Genomic DNA, 21,641 nt, shown 5'->3' with positions numbered 1-21,641 from the left:
AACCAGATTCACCAATACCCGGCTTCGTGTTATGTCTGAATTCAGCCATAGTGTTTCTATGGAAGGCATAAGACTTTTGCTTGTGCTGGCACTATGCAAGACCCTCCTCTCAGTTTTCTTATGAAGTGCAGTTGGCAGACTGGATGAATGATCTACAGGATGTGGAGGGGAAGGGAGGATTGTGCATTGTGTGAGTCAAGAAAGCTATCAGAACTACTGCTGGGGGGCAGGTCTAGAGAACAATCCAGAAAATACAGCGGGCATCTCCACATTGCTGTGCTAGTTGCATTTCCAACACTTTCAGTCTGGTCCCATTAGGGATGAGCATATATGCATTGATGTGGGATTTCCCCCCCAGGAAGGGGAACATCTGGCTTTCCTACTGAAATGCTCACAGCATCCAACTGAAAACAATACGCTGATCCAGAAGCACTCCCAAGTGACAAACCTGATCTTTCAGGGGGAGTTGTAACGCCATCCAGAAGAGGAAGTTCCATGCCTTCCCTGACTTTAGGACTGCCCATCATGAGCAACTCCATCTTGTTTCGATTAAATTTCAATCATTCACCATCATCCAAGCCCACAGACAATCTAAGGCAGACCATAGAAGAATCTAAGACGACTATAGAATAGGCCTTCAAATTGCCCACAGACAGTTATTCTGCAATTATTCAAGACGACCATAGAATAGGCCTTCAAATGAATTTAAAGCCAAGTTTGAGTGGGCTCACAAACTGAGCAAAAACTGTCTCCCAAATTTGCTACCTCAGTCACACATTGCAAATTTGAGGCGTGCAATTCCAGCAGTTTTTCAGGGAGGCAAAATTATTCTAAATAGTTTAGGAGTTCCCATTGCTGGTTCTTTTCTTCTTTTTCCATCACCACCACAGGCAGCAGTAGCATTCATCTCAACCCACACCCCCTGCCCTGACACACACATTTCAAATTTTCCCTCACACATCCCATCCCACCCCATTTCAGGACCCTGAATTTCCCCTCCCCATTTTTGAGTTCTCAAGTAAGAGCTTTCAGTTTAGCCTTAATTTTCTTGCACTTACACTCAAGTTGTTCCTGCTACCTCACTGCCCTTAATACTGCATTAATCCACAGATAGGCAACGGGAAGAAGTCACCTTATAGGCAGTCATCCGGGGTATGAATGATCTCAGAACTCACTATTTCAGAAGCCAAGTCATTTCAACAGTACAGCTGGCCAAATCAGCTAAAGAATCTCTCATGGCTATTCCATATGGACCTAGAAGTTTCCAGAATCAGATCATCATAACAGGTTCACAATTCCTTCAGAGACCAGTATCCTGTAAAAATAAATTCCCCCTTACCCTGTAATAATAATTTCAGGATATGTCTGTGATCCTAGGTTCCATATTCCACCACTGATTGGCCACTCCTAAACACAATCAGAAAATGTAAATTTTAGTACAGTAATTAAAGTTAAAATTTAGAAAAGTTACATTGTATTGGTATAAAAGCAGCTTCTAAAATTTTTATAGACTTTAATGGAATATTTTGTAGATAACCTGGGAAAAAATGTTGCATTAACATGCCCTTATGCCATCCTTTTCATTGGGGGGCTCCAGTAACAATTGTGACAATATATGCTACCCAGTAACAATATATATGGACATATATATGCTGGCTTTTTGTGCTTCTGAGCAGGGAAAGGGAGAGGGAGGGGAAAGAAAGACGAAAGCGGAAGAGAGAGGTTGCAGTTGCACTCAGAACTACAGCCATATAAACATGTAGGAAGGAGGGACAACTCAGCCTTTCCCCCCCTTCTGGTTCCAATTTTTATCTGAGCTACAGAAGAACTTGGCTGGGCAGGAAATGGACCCAGCTTGGAAAACAATTGTGAACCAGGACAATGGGAAAGCAACTACTGTAACAGAGCACAAAACACAAGCAGGGTTTTGCAGTCTATGGAGGGGGTATCAGGGGGCACCCATGCATGAACACATGCATGTCTTCGCCTTCCATTCCATACCTGGGCACAGATGACTACAGTAACAGTAAGCACGAAGCTTGCTGTGACCACATTTTCTGGCACCCCATTAGCCATTAATGGTAGGGATGTGCAAGAATTGGTTCAATCCAAACTGGTCCACTGTGAACCGAGGTGGTTCGATCGCAAACCAGACTCCCCTTCAGGAAAGGGGGCTGGTCCAAGACTGAACCAAACCGAACCCAGTGAGAAGCAAACCGCTTCAAGGGCCAGTGAAGGCAGCACTGGTGGGTGGGGGCGGGCGGTGAGAGGCACCTTTAAAAGTAATTTAGTAGGTCCTTACTGGTTGTACCGCTGCTCCAGACAGCTTCCAGGTGTGCTGATGCTCCGCACAACAGCCCACGTGGCGGTGAAGCAGCTCCATCACTCACCTGGCCTCCACGCATCCACAGAGGCCAAGTGAATGCCACCATCACACGGGCTGCTGGGGGGAGCGCCACTCCTCCAGGCAACTTCCAGGTAACCGGCACCAGTTACCTGGAAGCTGCTGCTGGAGTGCTAGAACACAGGGGAAAATTCAAATCTATATTTATTTATTATATATTTTGAAGAATTGGTTGGTTGGTTGGCTGGCTGTTGTGAAATAAAGTCATACTTCCCGAGGACCTACAGATACCAAATTTTACATATACCATCCTGCCACTGAAATTAGATGAATGCACTACTTTTTACACCAATGAGGAAGGTATAATTAAAAAAAATTATATGTAATTCTGAACACAATTAACAGATTTTAACTGTTATTGTCCTCAAAAAATTTTAACACTCAATAATCAGATCAGTACTGTAATTCAAAAACAATATCATGTCCAAGAGAAGCAGATAATCTTTCTCAGATTCAAATTTACTATGGTTGAATTATATGAATAATGAAATCCTACAAATTTCAAACTGTTCTTTTACTTCCTTTTTGCAAGCACATTAATAATTTTAAAAAGCTATATGGTCCTGGAATAGTGGCTTCGCCCATTCGTGGCCACCTCTGTATAATTTAGTTACTGCAGGGGTTTGTTTTAATTAAATGCAGTTACCAACCCCACCCCCAATTACATTGGTATATAGTTTAAATGGCCACAGTCCCTGCTTCTCAATTGGCATGTGGTGAGATTTAAAGAAGTGCCATGAAAGGCACAGGCTGCTCTATCCATTCTGTCCTCCTGAGCCGCTTCTTTAAACCTCCCCATGCATCAATGGAGAAGTGGGGCAACGAGCTAACTTTACACCTCCCCATGCTTCTCAGCTGATGCCCAGGGAGGTTTAAAGTGTACATAGCCACTCTCCATGAGAGTGGATTATTTTGCGAAGGATCCTAACCCCATTTGGGGGGTTAGGTCAAGCACTCCAATATTGTGGTTTCTGTGAACATTAATCTCATGATATTAGATTGCCTCCTGGATTTCTAAATGACTGCCCAGTCAACAACAGGCCTCATCTGCGCGCGCGCATGTGTGTGTGTGTGTGTGTGTACATATATATCAGAGTTAGACCAAAAACAACATTTCTGAGAGATCTGTGGGCACCATGCGCATGCACACACCTATCCTTTGCTTTTCGGTCCTGTAACTGGGCACAGGTGACTAAACCAATGGGAAGCAAGAAGACTGCCCAGCCTGCCTCCTCTGGCACCCCATTGGCCATTAATGGAGTCTACAACCTGGGAAAATGGAAGCAGAGAGTAGCTTCCCAGCTGCCCCCTCCCCCCAACCATGAAATGTACTCCGTATGTTGCACTTTATTAAAGTAGCCATTTCCTGTTGTCCTGGTGAACTGCTGTTAAAGCACTAGAACTTCGGAGGCATGGGGACACAGAGTTAATCCAGGGGCACCACACATGCATGCACACATGTTCTTCCCCCTTCTCTGCCATACCTGAGCACAGGTATATAGACCAATGGGAAATTTGGCCGCCTCCTCTAGCACTCTATTGGCCAGAAATGGCCAGGTATGGATACAGGTAAAGAAAAAGAAAAACCTGCTCCTTTTCAGTATGAAACCCTACTGTGTGAACAAACTAAGGGCGTGGTGGTGGAAATAATAAAAGGCAATCTGTGTGTACAGTCTGTACTGACTCCGATTGTGGACTACAACTCTGCTTATAACTTGTAACACATTATAACTTATAAACACATAAATCTTATAACACATTTAATATGCTATATAACTTATAACACATTAAAGTCCTCATCGGGAAAACTTCAAGCTTTTAAAACAGTTCAAAGCATTTCTTCTTTTTTGTACCTTATTGCTATATCCTTGCTTCTTATGTTTAGCGCCTACAGAATATAGCACAGGAATCAAATCTGGAGGACAGTCAGCAAAGTATTCTGTGCAGGTAACTGGTGATTCATGAATGTCCATGGGATAAGGATTTTCAAAAATTGGAAAACTATTTGAGAAAAATATTTTGTGAGATATTAACATTTTAGTAGGACATTATGTAATACATAAACAAATTATACTAAACCATACTACTAAGTAATGCATATTTTATTTTCTTCAAAGCATATTTTTAATACCAGGTTTAGAATTTATAAAAACATGGTGAAGCATTTGTAAAGAAAAATGTTTAAATGACATCCATGCTGGTTCAGTTGCCTTAATTTCTCTCAAAATACTAGGATAATTATCATTTGGGGGGACGCTCTGTTAGATGTCTCAGCTCTGGCTGTTCTCGTGGATGTGATAAAGCTGCATGTGGTTGCAGCACTTCAGACTGTAGTGGGAGCTGCTCATTTATGCAGAAAAAAGCAAAAACTATGAACATTAACAGCATATTTCAAGGACCTGGGTTCTAGTTTAGTCTGCTTCCTGACTTGCTAATTTTCTATATGCATTGAGGTTTTTTCTCCAGAGATGAGCATTCAGTATGTTTCTACTTGCTGTCTTAAGTGATACAGCCCAGATACAGGTTTAGTGAGAAGTATGCCTCTGTCAGTTTTGCTGTTGTTATATTTCAAGGCTGAAACTAAAATGCCCCACCCAATTTCACCTGTTTTTGAGGGTTGGGAGCTAAAATGGGACCTTAATGGCAACCATGGTGCTCCACCAGCAGCTCCCATCTCCCCAACAGGATGCTCTAGAATGATGCTATATCATCACATAGTGTCATTTTAAGTGGGTATTCAGGGTGTGGAGGCAGAAAATGCACGCTCACATGTTTGTTGATGTCTGCTCCGTTAATTTTAGATGCCGCTCAGGTTAATCAGGAAGGCCCCACTCTGAATGCACATGTGCACACACTGCCTTGATACTGCCACCCAGAATAAAACTCATTCTGCACACAGATGAAAAAGAATAGAGGGAACACTGAGCTGCCAGAAGAAGTTCAATTGCTAGAAGCCCATCAGAGAGGAACAGGGAGAGTTCTTCCACTTCCCACCCAGTGCTGCCTGGAGTAAGTGACCAGGTGGGCTCTGGGGTTTCTTCTGCTGTTGCCTGCCTGCTTCTGCTTCCCCTGTGGGGTTGCAGCCTCAGGTTAACATCTGTGGGAAGTGTGGGCAGGATTGGAACCAGCCCTTGAGTGACTCAGCTGTTCCTCAGGTCACTTGCTCAGTTTTGGGCTTTATAGGAAGGTTCCTTGTGGCGGCGGGTCCACCACCGTCACCCCTTTGGGGAGCCACTTCGGGGGAGGGCAAGGGCTATAAGGCTTCTGTTTAATCAGTTTTCAGCTGTTTTGGACTTGGATTGAAGTTGCTGTTATGTGTTTGAGTTCGTCTGGAGATGGGGGGACAGGGGGCACCTTTGTTGACTATGGGGCAGCTATCCCAGTGGTGGTGGGGAATAGAAGAAGTAACGTTGGCAGGTCAGCAGGCCGTTCCAGGGGAAGAGTAGTCAGAAATGTAATAGCTGTCTCCCCTTCCGGCTGTCCTGCCAGCTCTTTGACCTCGGGGAGCACTGCCAACATAGGAAACTGCCATATACTGAGTCAGACCATTAGTCTATCTAGCTCAGTATTGTCTTCACAGACTGGCAGCAGCTTCTCCAAGGCTGCAGGCAGGAATCTCTCTCAGCCCTATCTTGGAGAAGCCAGGGAGGGAACTTGGAACCTTCTGCTCTTCCCAGTGTGGTTTCATCCCCAACAACCCACATAGCCTTACCCTGCTCCTCTGTAATGCCAGGTCGGTCCAAAATAAACCTGAACTCATCCATGATTTGATCGTGAATGAAGGGGCTGACCTGGTATGTATTACCGAGACTTGGTTGGGGGAGGCTAGTGGTCCAGTTTGGTCCCAGCTTCTCCCTCCAGGATATTCTGTAGAGGAGCAGGTGGGGGGACATGGGCAGGGAGGTGGAGTGGCTGTGGTCTATAAGGATAACATCTCCCTTACCAGGGTCCCTTTTAGGGTATCGGACCATATTGAATGTGTGTACTTGAGTTTGGGGACCAGGGATGAACCCTTCATTGAGTTTTGAAAAAAGCCTCATTTTCTCTCTCAAAAGCCTCTGAAATTAGAAGATTTTTAAAAGCTGGACATACTTTGGGCTAAGCCAGAATTCACAGCCCCCATTCGGGGGGGGGGGGAAGTGCTGTCTGTCCTGGTCCCTGATAGCCCACAGGGACTTCGAGGTAAATCCAGCTAATATGTGAACTGGCACACTCCAATCAGGAGTGGGTGCAAAACAAAAGCCCTGTGTGTAAAGCCTCCTGGGAATGAGGAGTTGTAATCAGCAACATCTGGAGATCCACAGGTTGGGAACCTCTGGATTAAGGGGGGGGGGACTCCCTCACAGAACTGTGATCCAATTTTTATTTTTAAAGTCATGAAAGTTAAACAGGCTAGAAAGTGGTTTAGGTTGACATGCCCTGACATGAATAGGCCAGTAAAGATGTGAGATACTTTACTGTGGGCTGCTTCAGGCATTTTTTTTTTTTTTAAGCAATGCAAGAGAAAGCAACAGTGTGGAAAAGGAAGTCAATGTATGCTTTTCTTCTTAACAGCCTGGCTATACTGGAACCACTTTAAAATGTCAGAATGTATAAACATTGTTCGCTGGGGAGTAGGAAGAGAGTCTTGTAGCACCTTAAAGATTAATGAATTTATTTTGGCATAAGTTTTCATGGACTGCAGTCCACTTTACCATATGCATCAAATATTATCTTCAGTTGGTATGTATTTATGGGGTAAAATAAAGAGAAAAGATGTGAATATGGATGTAAAAGGTGCCTTTTAAGATCATTATTATGTGAAGCTTAAAAGTGAGTACAGTGACAATTAACAACAGCACTAATAGCAATTTTCCTGGCTCTGCAAATAAATCAGCACTAGTAGTGAAATAGGAACAATGTTTTCCTAAGGACTCTAAATGCCAGACCTGTAAGTAACGGGACCAAATAGCTATGGAAAGCAAGAGGTACAGTAGGTGACTTTCTTACTTTAAGGTAATTTATGGAATAAGCATAGAAATAGTTTACAAGACCTCTGGTTGAGGTTTTTAGGGTCTATCATGATTCCCACCGCACGTTAAGGTCATCGGAGGAGGTCCGTCTCCAGTTACCACCGGTTCATCTGGAGGTGACTCAGAGGCGGACCTTCTCTGTAGCTGCCTTGGGGCTGTGGAATGCACTCCTGGCAGAAATACGTAATCTGAATTCAATGCTGGCCTTCAGGAGAGCCCTTAAAACCTGTTTGGCCTGGCCTCAGGGGCGTATCTAGGGAAAATAGCACCTAGGGCAAGCACTGAAATTGCACCCCCCCCATCCAAACATCTGACACCCATCTTTCAATGGAAGGTGAAATGCTTGTATTGTGTTAAAGATTTATCAGGCATGAGTACAGAGTAAATATTTATCAGGCATGAGTACATCCATTCCAAAAGAAATATTGATTTCTGTTCACTATTATATGGCTTCTCTTTCACTGAAGGTGAAATTGAATATTTCTTTGAATTTACCCAGGAGCGGGGGAGGGGGGAGGGTTGTTGAGGAAAACGGTTGCATGTAGTGGTTAGAGTGTTGGACTAGGGCTGGGGAGACCCAAGTTCAGATCCCCATTCAAGCCATGGAACTTACAGGTGACTCTGTGTCAGCCACTTATCTCTCAGCCTAACCTCTCTCACGGGGTTATTGCGAGGATAAACATAACCATGCAGTTCTCTGAGCTTCTTGGAGTAAAAGCAGGTTATAAATGGGAAAAACCAACACATTAGGTGCTTACACCAACACCTGATTGCCTAATCGACACCTGATTGCCCAATCCACATCCGCCACCCACCCCCCACCAGCGAGCACTTGCCATTTATTTCAGGCAGCATTTGCTGCCTGAAAGCATCTATTCCCTCTCCAGAGAGGGAGAGAAAGGAAGAACAGATGCTTTCATGCAGCAAGCGCTGCCTGAAATGACGCTGAAGAGCTTACTCAGGCTCTTCAGAGCTTGAGGCCATGCCCCTTTGACATCACATGCAAAGGGGGCATGGCCTCAAGCTCTGAAGAGCCTGAGCAAGCTCTTCGGCATCATTTCAGGCAACACTTTCTGCCTGAAAGCATCTATTCTTCTGGAGAGAGAGAAAGGGGAATAGACGCTTTCAGACAGCAAACGCTGCCTGAAATAAACGGCAAGTGCTCGCTGGGAGGAGGGGCAAGGCGCCTCTCCAGACCGCAGTTGGGGCAATGGCGGGGCATGGCAGGCACTTTGTGTGCCCCTGCAATGTCGCCCAGGGCATGTGCCCTGCCTGCCCCACCTTAGTTATGCCCCTGCCTTCCAGGGTTTTTAATTTGTTGTAAATTGTTTTTAACTGCTCTAAGTGTCCAGCCTGGTTCTCCAGGGTTTTTAACAGTTTAAATGTTTTAACTGTAAATTAGTTTTATGCTGTTTTTATAGGTTTGATTTTAACTGTTAATTGATTTTAATTGTTTTTATTTTGATGTAAACCGCCCTAAGACTTTTTTGGAAGGGCAGTATATAAATCAATCAATCAATCAAATAAATAATAAATATCTAGTGCCCAAAATACACAAACAAGGCAACTCTGGACACCCCACTGATTCAGCCATCAGCATTATGGTAGCGAGAGTTGCACTGCTTCTGCATCAAAATCACCTCTGAAGCCATTATTGCTACAGTGGCTTGTGGAAGGTGGCAGCAGGGGGCACAATTTTCAACACTGGAACAGCACAGATGAAAATGTTTTAAAAACAACAAAAAACCCTAACACATTGCTGTGCACCTTGCTTCCATGGTACTGGGACCCCACTGGTTATTTTTGATGATAAAGGCCCAATTTCTGTCAACTTCAAGGTTAAGCCCACCCCCCAATGACAGCTTTAACATCACTTGTAGTTTTGTCCCAATTTATTTTCCACTTATTCTCCCACTATGCTAAGAAGCCAGTTTAATTAATTGGCCAGTCATGTCTGGGTGATGTAGCCAATCATTATGACACAGATAGTTCTGTGAAGCAGGTGGGAAGTCATCTTCAAAGAAGATAGTACCAAAAATTAATTCTTTGCCTGCATTTGGGTATGCTGAGATGGAGAGAATATAAGGTTGCTTATAAACTTGAAATTACACAATGTTGTGGGAGGAGGAGATAGCTTACACCTTAGAACACCGAATCAAGATTCAAACTGATCTGGAGAGGCTCTATTAGGCCAGATCCAACAAGATGAGGTTCAACAGAGAAATATAAAGTCCTGCAATTAGGTAAGAAAAACCAAATACACAAGTACTGCATCAGATGGAGGATACCACGCTTGGTAGCACTACATCTAAAAAGGATGCAGTTGCAGGAGAGCAACACCAGTTGCAGAGGAGTAACAGCAGGAGAGAGAGGGCATGCCCTCAACTCCTGCCTGTGGCTTCCAGCGGCATCTTGTGGGTCACTATGCGAAACAGGATGCTAGAATATTATTATTATTATTATTATTACTACATTTTATATCCCACTCTCCCTCCAAGGAGCCCAGAGCAGTGTACTACATACTTGAGTTTCTCCTCACAACAACCCTGTGAAGTAGGTTAGGCTGAAAGAGAAGTGACTGGCCCAGAGTCACCCAGCTTCTACCATGGTTGAATAGAGATTTGAACTCGGGTCTCCCCGGTCCTAGTCCAGCACTCTAACCACTACACCACGCTGGCTCCTGCTGAAATGGGCCTAGATGGGCCTTGGGCCTGATCCAGCAGGGCTGTTCTTATGATCTAGGTTACTTAGTGGACCACACATTGAATATGAGCAAGCAGTGGATGAAAGATGTTTCAAAAAGCTAACACAATTTTGGACTGCATTAACAGAAGCGTCAATAGTTCCACTCTATGCTGTGCTCATCAGATCTCATTTGGAATACTGTGCTCAGTTCTGAGCACCACATTTCAGGAAGAACATTAATAAACTGGAAGAAGTTTGGAGGAGGCCTTTGCAGCTGGTGGGAGATCTGGAAAACAAATCTGAGGAACATTTAAAGGAGCTGGATATGTTAAGCCTGGAGAAGAGAGAGGACAGGAGAGATACGTACTTGCTTTGAGTCAGGTCAATGACAATGAGATCTCTTTCCAATAGTACAACTACAGCATAGGGTTCTTGAAATTCTAGGAACCAAGAGTCAAACAGAAAGTTCGTGAATTAGGACATTATATGATTTGGTTCTTAAGTAGTTTAAAGACACCACAGTTCTGAGCAATGAAAAACTTCAGACAGAATCCTGAACAGCTGAAAATTGTTTAGCAGTCTGGAAGACATCCTACTGAATCGAGAATGATATTTTTAATTAAATTCATACATTGGCAAGTAGCATTGTAAAGAAGCTTCTAGACTGCTGCTACAGATTAATGGTCAAACTGGATACAACTGAATATGTTCTTTTCTGTATGTGTGTTATTTTTAAAAACAATAGTTTAAGTAACAGTTCCCTGTGGTTTTCCCCCCACCAACAGTCATGGGGGCAGGGGATCCAGATTGAAACTATGGCATACAGGGAGGAAGGTCAACCCTAAGCCCTAGTCTTGATGAAAATCACAGCCTCCCAAAGCTGCTTTGGAGTGCCAATGACAGCATTCCTCCTTCTGCAAACAGCATTTTTGGAGGGTGGCAAACTTAATTGCAGCTGTGACATAGAGGAGATGGTTACCTGCCCTCCCGCTGCCCCACACACATATACCCTAACTCACTGCATGCCACAGTTCTGATTTGGATCCCCACTCAGCTAGCTATTAAGACACACTCACACACAATGGAAGATGTGATTAAAAGCACATCTTGCTTAGCTCTTAGGCTGTAACAGCAGTTCATAAGCTTCTTGCCAATGCTTCTTGCTATCAATGGCAGCATCCCTCCCATTTTGCAGTGAGGAGGAGGATTTTCATCAGGATTTGCTCTTTTCATGCCACAATCCCGATCTAGATCTCCAACCCTACAGCTCCTATTAAAACACACACACACACACACACACTGGAATATGTGTTTAAAATAATCCTAAAGCACTGGGCTTCTCTCCCTTTCTCTCACATGATTAGAATTATAATAAAGTAGTAGGTAAAGATTTGACACCCATCTGGAACTCTGAGCGAAGTGTGCATGCTAATTCAGCAGTTAAGTCAACAATACAGAGGTGGCTCTCCCAGCAGGCCAAGTGAGGCATTAGCTTCAGGTGGTGAGTGAACCACAGGGTGCTGAGTGTAGGCGATCCACCTGGCTCCCCTGCCACACCTGCCTACTGCAGTGCAGTCTGTTGCCACCGCTACCAACTCCTCTCCACTGTGACCAAACCTGTTCTGGGCCCTTTTCCCTCTCTTCTCCTTCACTGGTCCTGCTCCCCCACCTCACCACGTTGCCCCCTCAGCCAGAGCCCAGTGCTTCCCCCTTGCTGACCTCCCCTTTTCCGTGCATGCTCTGCCTTCCTGCTGCTGTCATTCTTGCTGTTGCAAACAGCAGTTTGCAAACAGAGTGTGCCCTGGAAGTGTGAGATCTGCAAGTGGGAAGAGGGGCAGAGGTGGCACCAGCTGGGCTCCTTCTAATGACATGCCCTGTGAGATGCTCTAAAGCTAAACGTGGCTTTAATATGCCAATGCTGATAGTGGCGAATGCTATATTAAGCATGTTATTATCAAGAATTATCAAGCACTAAAAGAGCTTTTATTGGTGTGAGAATGTACAAGGTGTTGGGAGGTGTGATGCTTCAAGGCTCCTTATTATGCAATCTGGCTAACCCATATTGGGAAGCCAAGTCAAATGTTTCTGTAGTCATATGGAGCCCAGACCACACAGAAATAAATTTTAATGGCCACTATGTTCTATGGTTATGTATGAATAGGGCTTAATACAAACATTCATAAGGAGTAATACTTCAGTATACTTCAGGCATTTTTACAAATGTGAGAATGGTGATTGTCATGAGTAAACCCCAATACCCACACATTCTTATATATCCACTTACATAGAAGAGATTTCAAAATGTCTTGGGTTCTGCAAGACCCCAAGCAGACTGTAAATTCTTAGATTTATCCAAATTTATCCAAATATTCCATTTATCCAAATATTCCATTTATCCAAATATTCCATTTATCCAAATATCCAATCAACCAGTCTTTAAACCCAGCCTCCTTTCGGTTTCCCTGCTCTACAGTTACAGCTGCACTATTTGCTTTTGCTAAAATTATGGCAAACACTCACCATTTGGGTATGGCGTGTCACAAAGAGTTAAAAAGTCAACAATTGGGTGATCCATTTCAAGAACTGTAATTGCTTTTCCATGCATGATTGTTAGACTTGGTCTTCGCCAAGGTTTGTCATAAGAGAGGCCACCCGAAAAAATTATAAAGGGTTCACTATATTGGGGGGAAAAGACATTTTAAAAAAGTGATCATTTCACATTTCTGCATTTCAAATTTACTTTCAGTCCAAAGATCTCTGCAAGTTGAAACAAAGGTAGTTTCTGTTTGTTTGTATATATGTATGTGTGTGTGAGTACTGAGCCAGGCAGCTTGGTAAAGGAGGGGGAGCACACTTGGAGCTGCGCCAGGTGAGCGGTGGAAAGTGGCAGTGCCAGTAAGGAGCTCCTTACCTTTCTTGCCACCCCCACCCAGCTGCCCCTTACTGTCCCAAACCAGTTAGCCCAAACTGGGCATGGCTTGGTTCAATCATAGACCAAACTGCCTCCACTTTGGTCCATGATCAAACCCTCAAACCAGCCTATTTGAGACAAACTGGTTCGGGATGAACTGTTCATGCACACCCCTACCTGGGACCTACAGCATTCTGGCAGTGTCCAAGTTTGTTAGAAAATAGAGCAGGTTGTGAGCCTTAGTGCACCCATGGGCATATACAGAAGCCTTCAAAATAGCAATGGGATGCCGATGGCACTGATTCTTATTATTATTATTATTACATTTTATATCCCACTCTTCCTCCAAGGAGCTCAGAACGGTGAACTACATACTTAAGTTTCTCTTTCACAACAACCCTGTGAAGTAGGTTAGGCTGAGAGAGAAGTGACTGGCCCAGAGTCACCCAGCAAGTCTCATGGCTGAATGGGGATTTGAACTCGGGTCTCCCCGGTCCTAGTCCAGCACTCTAACCACTATACCACGCTGGTTCTTCCAGAAGGCTCAGGGATATAAAGAGAGGCTTGTGTTTATGTCTTTGTGTCAGAGGTGATTCTTACTTGCCACAGGCATGGTTGAGGAGGAATTCTGGGAGTGTGCTTTTGAGCAGGTGAGAGGAGGAGGTGTTTTTTGAAGAACATCCTAGGTGACTGCTGGGGGCAGGCTAGACTAGCATGTGAGAGGCATCATTCCACATTCATATTTTTGGAAGTTGCTTGGTGTGGTTTCCTATGTGGAGTGAGAGAGAAGTAGATGGGTGATTTTTAGGCTGCTTTTAATTGTTGGTGTCAAACACATTTTACTTTTACACACTTGCGTTTTTTCACCTCTGAATTTTTATTGCTGCCATTTCTAGCCCAACATCCTTACAAAGCATCGGAGATATGTGGGAAGCCATGGCACTGCTGCTGAGTTCTAGACTAACACAGCACTGGTACTTGTACCTATGCTTTTATTGCCACCATTTTTATCAGCAGCAGTAGTTGTAAAGAAGAGTTAGTTATAAGTTTATTTGGTCATTGACTAGCAAAGTAAAGAAGAGTATAGAAATAAATCTACCGGTGGCTACCAGTAAAGGGTCTAGCAAATCTGCTCCCTCCCTCCCTCTTTCTTCATTGGTGTTGGAGCATGCTCAGTAGAAACCACCCCCAAGTGTGGGCTATAGACTCTTAGAAAGCTCTGGGAGCAAGTTCTAGCAACAAGCAAAAGAAAGCTGTTCCAGAAAAGAGTAGAGTAGGTCTGCAGAGAACCTATTTGATGGGCCTGCCTTTTATTTGTTTGCAGTTGCAGATTCAGGATCTGCACTGCAGTCAAGCCAACACATCTACTGAAAAACAGGATTTGTGAACACTTTGACTGAGGGCAATAAGACTGTTTGCATTCAAATATGTGAATGTTTGTGTATACAACTGCATACATCGTTATGGATGCTGAAGAGAATTGTGATTTCTTATTAAATTGTATGACACTTACCTGCTAGGAAGCAAAAGCAGCAAGATCACATATATACTCGGAGTCATACAGATGGACTCCATGCTTTAAATATTAAATTTTGTATTTCCAAAATATGGTATTTACCACTGCATTATTTTTATAGATTTCATTCAGAGGTGCTGGTGCAACTGCAGGTAGGAGTTCCACTCCCAGATAAAGACTGAACCCACCCACTCACAAAGCAGAGTGGGTGACACTCACAGAAGGCAAAGCAAATTTTGATAACCTCCCCTTCCCCCAGAAGTGCTCTGTGTTACTTGAAAATATGTCCCCTTAAGACTGTGCAGTCCTCAGGGACATATTTTTGAGTAGCACAGAATACTTCTGGGGGGGAAGGAGGCCACTGATATTGCACAACCCCGCCCCTGTAAGTGCTGTTGCAGCATTAGTAAAACCCATCAGCAGCACTGACGCTTCTCACATAGTATTCACACTTCCTTAGTCAGAATGTTGGCGTCTGAGTAGCTGGTTGGTTCATTTATTTATATAGTGTTGAAGTTTCGTGCTGCTGCTACTTTAGTTTTTTTTTTAATATGTTAGACATGAATTATTGTAAAGAGTTAATGCTAATATTGTTTTGAAATGTTTATCTTAAATTTTGTTGTCTGCTAGTCTACTAATGTTGCTGTTATTGGGTTGTATTCAAAGAAAGTTAGTCATGACTGCCTGCCATTGAAACAAATTAATTGTGACTAACATTTAAGTCCTATTAAATTTAGTGGGACTTAGTTATGACTAGTTTTCTTTTGATACAGCCCATTAATGAGTTTTGATTCATTGTTCTGATATACTATTGATATGGATTATTACTGTATTAAAGTTGATAATATGTTGTGGTATTGCTATTGTGATATACTTGTGTCATTTTTACTGTTTTCTTAAGTCATGTAAACCAATGATTATGAAAACAGTTAATTGCTTATTATTGATAAAAACAACAGTAACAACTTTGTATCCCATCCTTCCTCAAAGTAAATTAAGGCAGCTTACATGTGGTTCTCCCCATTTTATTCACATAACAAACCTGTGAGGGAGGATAGGCTGAGAGAGAGAGTGACAGTCCAGAGCTATTCAATGGCCTAATTCTTAGGGCAATGGGAGACCCAAGATGTGTCTCTTGATTTTTAAAAAAGTTGTGGGGAATTCAGTATTTGAACAGAACACTAACATAAGAAAGGGGTGCCTAATCCTTTCCCTGAAGACTATTGGCCAACTAATAATTGAACTCTCCAAACTACTTTTCTTTCACAGGAGAAAAGATAGGATCAGATATATCCCTATCCAACTCCAGCACAGCATCCTACCAGTGACTGTTGCTCGTGTCTGACATGTTTATTTTTAGATTGTGAGCCCTTTTGGGACAGGGGACCATTTTTTATTTATTTATTTTTAAACCGCTTTGAGAACTTTTTGTTGAAAAGCGGAATATAAATATTTGTTGTTGTTGTCGTAGTAGTAGTACTATATATTTTTTCCTATAAGCAGGAAAGCAGCTTGATGTGTTTGTGATTAAGACTGGAAAAAAGCTTCCAAGAAAGCATCTTTCATGTAAATTATACCTGAAATACAAGTTTTCTGTATGCATGGAATGGTTTTGTATGGCTGTCAAATTCAATCATGTGAGCCCTCACCTGCAGTCTGAAAGTGATAAATACATACTGATGTGATGCATACAAATTTGTCACATCAGTGAGAACTAGGCCATTGAGTTTCATAGCTAAATCATCCCAATGGAAATCCAACTCTCTGCCCACACCCCATTGGCCTAGACAAGCAGTCAAAAGTCTGTGCATGCTTCTCTGAAATACCTTTAAAACCCCAAGGCTTTGCTCTGCTATATTTCCCCCCCTGTACCTATTATCAGAGATACCAGTGACGTTTGCCAGGCCCAGGCCCTGAAACTAGCTTTGTGCCTCCATAATATTTGCCTCTGAACCAGAGAAGAATTCCCAAACATACCTGTCTTGGACAGCAGTGGTGGTGCTCTGGACATGGTAAGTGGGAAGCAGGGAAATCCTCCAGTGTGCTCATTATGCTCGCCAGGGAGAAAAGCCACAGTGACTCTTGGAAGATACTTTATTTTTATTTTTATTTTTTTTGCAAAGGCCCAAGAGTTCCTGGACTTTTCTCCCTACTGCTTGTAATCAATGCTCAAGACAAAGGAAGGAGAGAGATTAGATCTCCCACCTTCCTTCCTATAGCAGCCAGTGTGCTCCTGCCAGCCTGGATGGGTAAATTTTGATGAAAGGGAGAGGGGGCTTGAGGGATTTGGGTGGATAGCTGGAAGGCAAATGGGGTTTTGAAGCAACTTCCAAACATTGCTTTAGCTTCAGGGGCGTAATTATAATAGGGCAAGGGGAGACAGTTGTCTGGGGGCCCACTGCCTTGGGGGCCTCCCCATAAGCAAGTCACTTGACTGACTCCCCTAGCTGCGCACCCGTCCAGCCTTCCTTCAGTTGTATTCATCCTCCGAAATTGATGTGAGTGTTAAGACCTGGAGCTACCAGAACAGCATGTCTATCTTTCTCTAGTACCATTAAATGACTTGCATCGTTCACAATTTACAAAACCTTTGAAAAAATAATTTAGGATGATGTTCTATTGTGGCACATAGGCCAGCCTGGATGGGGTGTGTGTGTGTGTGTGTGTGTATGTGTGTGTGTGTGTGTGTGTATTTGCCAGCCTTGATGGAAATATATATATATATACTGTGCTTTTTGTTACCACTATTCAGCCTATTCATTTAAGATTTCTTTACTTCATGAGCTGAGCTTAAATGGGGGAGTGGCATTTTAAAATCTTGTCTCTGGGCCCACTCCAACCTTGCTATGCCCCTTGGAAAATATGAAGCATTCCCAATTTTTTTTGAAAGTAGCTCGAGTTACTTTCCAAGCAAATCTGGCATGAGGGGTGGGGAGCTGAACCATTTCTGCCTATTACATTATAAAGGAAAATGGCTGACATTCTCTGCAGGAACAGAAGTAGCCCTGTGGAGATGCAAACAGACTGAAGTTTCATTGTGCTCCAGTCTTCCCCTGCAGTCCCAGTTATGGTGGTGGAGTGGGGAGGGTACAATATTTATTGTTCTCTCCAGGGTGGAGTTTTTACTTCCAGGAATCTGCTCCTGAAAGTTTTTCACACCTGGCTTTTAGTTCGCATCTCCTCTGAAAAGGAGGTGTGCATTCACATAATGACCAAATTTACCCTGAAGTCCCTGCAAGCTTTCAGGGAGCACTTCAAACATTATTAGGGTTTTTCATTGCACGTTAGAATGTAGTCCAATTTATATCTGGGGTTAAAAAAAACCACTTTTTGCATCATTTCGGGGGGGGGGGGGGACTTCAAACTTGCAGTAAAGCCTCACAGAAAACCAGCAGTAAAGCCTGCTGTCTGGGAAAGCTGTCTGGGTGCAATGCAATCCCTGGGGACAACCCTTACCTTCCTTCAGCTGGAGGGAGGAGAGAGCAGCTTGAATCAACCTCCCCACCTCTACTGGAACTGTGGTGAAAGACTGGAGCACTGAACACTTAAGCTCTAGTCTCTAGAGCTACTTCCATTTCCCTACGGAGAAAGTCAGCCTGACAGTGAATATGATCTGACATATTCACTATAAGTGTCATAAACTCTGTAAATTGAGAGAAACATAAAACAGAAGAATCATAATAGCATAGCTGCACTGATTTCAACAGAAAGAGGCTATTGTGGAGTGATCATGCCACTTCCTTAATATTATAAAGAACCCTACTTACCTGGTTTTACAAGTCTTGTATTCTACTTTAAGAATTGGCTTACAAGATTCAACTTTTTTCCCATCTCGTTGAATCTTACCTGTCAAAAGGTAGTTTAAAAATTAATATAGAAAAGGCAAAATATTTCTCTTACAGTCCACTGCATTTGCAAAGGTCATACTGAAAAGCTGATACAGTTATTTTCCTTAAGAACCAGAGTGGAGGCAGATAATAATTCAGCATGTGATTTAAAATATTCCATGTAGTGGCACTGATCACTTGAAGAACTGCCTATCTGTAGATTCCAATGCTTCAGTAAACCAAATACTATCATCTTCTTGCAATCCCTCAGAAATCTAGGAAAGACATGCTATCCACTGTGTGTCCGGAGCTAACAGATGGCTATCCATGTAACTCCAGACATCTCATGAGTCACTGTTAAGCAGCAACAGGGTGGTAAGTAGATCAAACTACTGCGGTCTGCTCAGATACACTGCAATGTACTTCAGCCCCTGAGGTACAGTATGTTCAGCACAGATCATTTGGCCTATATTTACTAACACAGATTCCTTAATCTGTGCTCTTTAAATGGCCAAATAATTTACATGAAACAACTTGTTTGGGGAAAGGGTGGCATATGACAATAACATAGGAACATAGGAAGCTGACATATACTGAGTCAGACCATCGGTCCATCTCACTCAGGATTGTCTACCCAGACTGGCAGCGGCTTCTCCAAGGTTGCAGGCAGGAATCTCTCTCAGCCATATCTTGGAGATGCCAGGGAGGGAACTTGGAACATAGATGCTCTTCCCAGAGCGGCAGGGGCGTAACTACCATTAGGCAAGGGAAGACAGTCGTCTTGGGGCCCCACTGCCTCAAGGGGCCTCCCAGAGGCGCGTCACATGACTCCCCACCCACCTGTGTTGCATCCCCTATGAATTATGTTGAGCCTCTTGGAGATCGGCAGTAGCAGAAAGTAAAAAAGCCAGATTCAATGTAAACTAGCTATTCACCATATTCAAAATGGGAATGTGAGTGTGAGTGCACTATATATTGTGAAGTGTGTGTGCGTGTGTGTATATCAGCGAGGGGCCCATTTTAAAATCTTGTCTCTGGGCCCACTCCAACCTTGCTACGCCCCTGCAGAGCGGCACCATCCCCTGAGGGAAATATCTTGCAGTGCTCACATGTAGTCTCCCATTCAAATGCAAATGAGTACGGACCCTACTTAGCTAAGGGGACAAGTCATGCTTGCTACCACAAGACCAGCTCTCCTCCCATCTTTAGTATTATAGTAACATCTATAGTATTAGCTACACATTTGTGATTAACATTTCCAAAAGCCAACTGGCTTTACAAATAACAGAAATTACTACAATCTGAACCTCCTCATTAAAGTCCTATTTCAGGAGAAGGGTGCTTTTTAAAAATTAGGTAGCTTATTAAGGAGGTATTCACTTCCACACCACATTCTTCCACACCACATTTTTCTACAGCTAAAATTCAGAATCTGGAAAGTTGTGCAAATGGGACCCCCACAGATTCCACTGCATTTCTACAATTACCAAGCTTCCAACGCTAGTCGGGGACTAACACGATCATTGTGGTAGGAGAAAAGGAGTTGCTCCTGTTTCCCCACAGAAATAACAGTCTGCACACAGCCAATATATTCCCATTATCATGCCACTGGCTAGAAGTTCAGTTACATTCGCATGTTTTGCTGTGCATGCCTGTTTTTCCAAGCAATTTAAATAATTACCTAGCAATACCTTACAAGTCTTACCATGTGGAATGATGATCTGGAATGGCCTGTTGGTACTTTTTAGATTCCACAGAGTCAAACTACCATCAGAATGACTGCACATAAACTGCTTCCCCTCATTATGCCATCCAATTGAGTGAATAGCCTAAAAGAAATAGTAGCAATAACAGGCAGTTCACATTGACACTTGACTCAAGTCAGATCAATCCAACTATGTATAGTTTACGCTCAGCTATGTTGAGATCCTCTTACTTTTACCATCTAAACTGTATACCACCAGCTCTAGAATACTCATTTAACATGCACAGAAAACTAGAATGAACAGCATATTCAACTGCTGATGAGCAAAATGTTCACAGTCCATTATTCTACAAATCTAGATAGGCTCTGTATTAACACAAATAAAGCAAAGTTAGTTATTTGAATATATATCTTATCTATATATAGGAGAATCTCAATATTCGCAGATCCTGCATCCATGGATTCATGTATCCGCAGTCGGGTAATGGACACCCAAATTCGGTATACTCAGTCAAAAATATGGAGGGTGGGGGGAAAGGTTAAACCTTGCATATCCACGGGTCAGGGGTGGCCAGAAATGTCCCCAGAGGTCATTCGTGGCCACAATTTTGAGAAGAGCCATTTTGTGGCTTATTTTATTAAAAAAAACAGGGAACGTGATTTTTGGTTGATTTCTGACTCTTGGTGGGCTCTAGGGATGTGCACGGACCGGTCTGGAGGCCATCCTAAAGGCCTCCGGACCGGTCCGGACACGGGGTGGTTCAGTTTGGGAAGATGGGGTGGGGGGTTCCAATAAGGATGGGGGGGCTTTACTTACCCCTCCCAACAACGGCGCCGTATTTTCTTGAGCAATCGGGCGGCAGGATACCTCCCTGCAGCCCGCTTCATTCCCTGCTTGGCTCCTTAAGTATTACGAATCGGGCGGCAGGATACCTCCCTGCCGCCCCCTTCAAAACCCCGCTCGGCTGGTGGCCGCCCCCTTCAAGCCCCCTGCCACCCCCAAGCCCCCTGCCGCCCCCTTCTCCCCAGTGCTCCATTGCAAATGGGCAGCAGGATAACTCCCTGCCGCCCCTTTGCCGGCTTGGCTTGACCCAATTACTCAGTATTAACGGTTTCAGTATCTGTGGCACTAGCTGGGAATGGAGCCCCAATGAATACCAAGGTTTTCCGGTATCTATCTATCTATCTATTGCCAGAGAGAAGGAGAAATTACTTTTTCTCTCATTTATTTTCTTTTTGTAACAGCAAAATATTGCTCTTTTGCTATTAACAGAAAATTAAAATGAGAGGAAATAAATAATCAAAACTTCACCACCATCACCCTGCAAGAAAATATAATGGCTGACGACATGACTGAATTATTTAACAGCAGTCCTACTGAAACTAAGTAGTTCTTTAGAGTAACTTAAGTAACTTTGTCAGATCGCATTCGCCCATATGAATCTGCCAGGGCCCTCCGCTCATCATCCCAGGCCCTGCCCATGACCTCATCATCCCAGGCCCTGCCCACTAACAGAGATCCGGTTGGTAGGGACTAGGGACAGAGCCTTTTCAGCTGTGGCCCCTCGGCTTTGGAACACC

The 21,641-nt window shown here is 43.5% G+C and overlaps 1 protein-coding gene across 4 annotated transcripts in view; it reads right to left on the bottom strand.

Moving 5' to 3' along the window:
- Positions 1–21,641, bottom strand: part of STXBP5L (syntaxin binding protein 5L) — a 182,396-nt gene that overhangs the window by 85,724 nt on the left and 75,031 nt on the right. For all 4 annotated transcript variants that reach the window (XM_053302765.1, XM_053302766.1, XM_053302768.1 and 1 more), the window contains 6 exons: positions 20,061–20,184; positions 18,296–18,374; positions 12,622–12,776; positions 10,469–10,541; positions 4,258–4,405; positions 1,340–1,407 (listed from right to left, as the gene is read on the bottom strand). In XM_053302765.1, coding sequence (XP_053158740.1) covers positions 1,340–1,407; positions 4,258–4,405; positions 10,469–10,541; positions 12,622–12,776; positions 18,296–18,374; positions 20,061–20,184 — 647 coding nt within the window. The remainder of the gene's footprint in view (positions 1–1,339; positions 1,408–4,257; positions 4,406–10,468; positions 10,542–12,621; positions 12,777–18,295; positions 18,375–20,060; positions 20,185–21,641) is intronic.

This window comes from Hemicordylus capensis, chromosome 2 (genome assembly GCF_027244095.1).
Source record: "Hemicordylus capensis ecotype Gifberg chromosome 2, rHemCap1.1.pri, whole genome shotgun sequence".
NCBI lineage: Eukaryota > Metazoa > Chordata > Lepidosauria > Squamata > Cordylidae > Hemicordylus > Hemicordylus capensis.
This window is presented reverse-complemented; position numbering and strand designations above follow the sequence as displayed.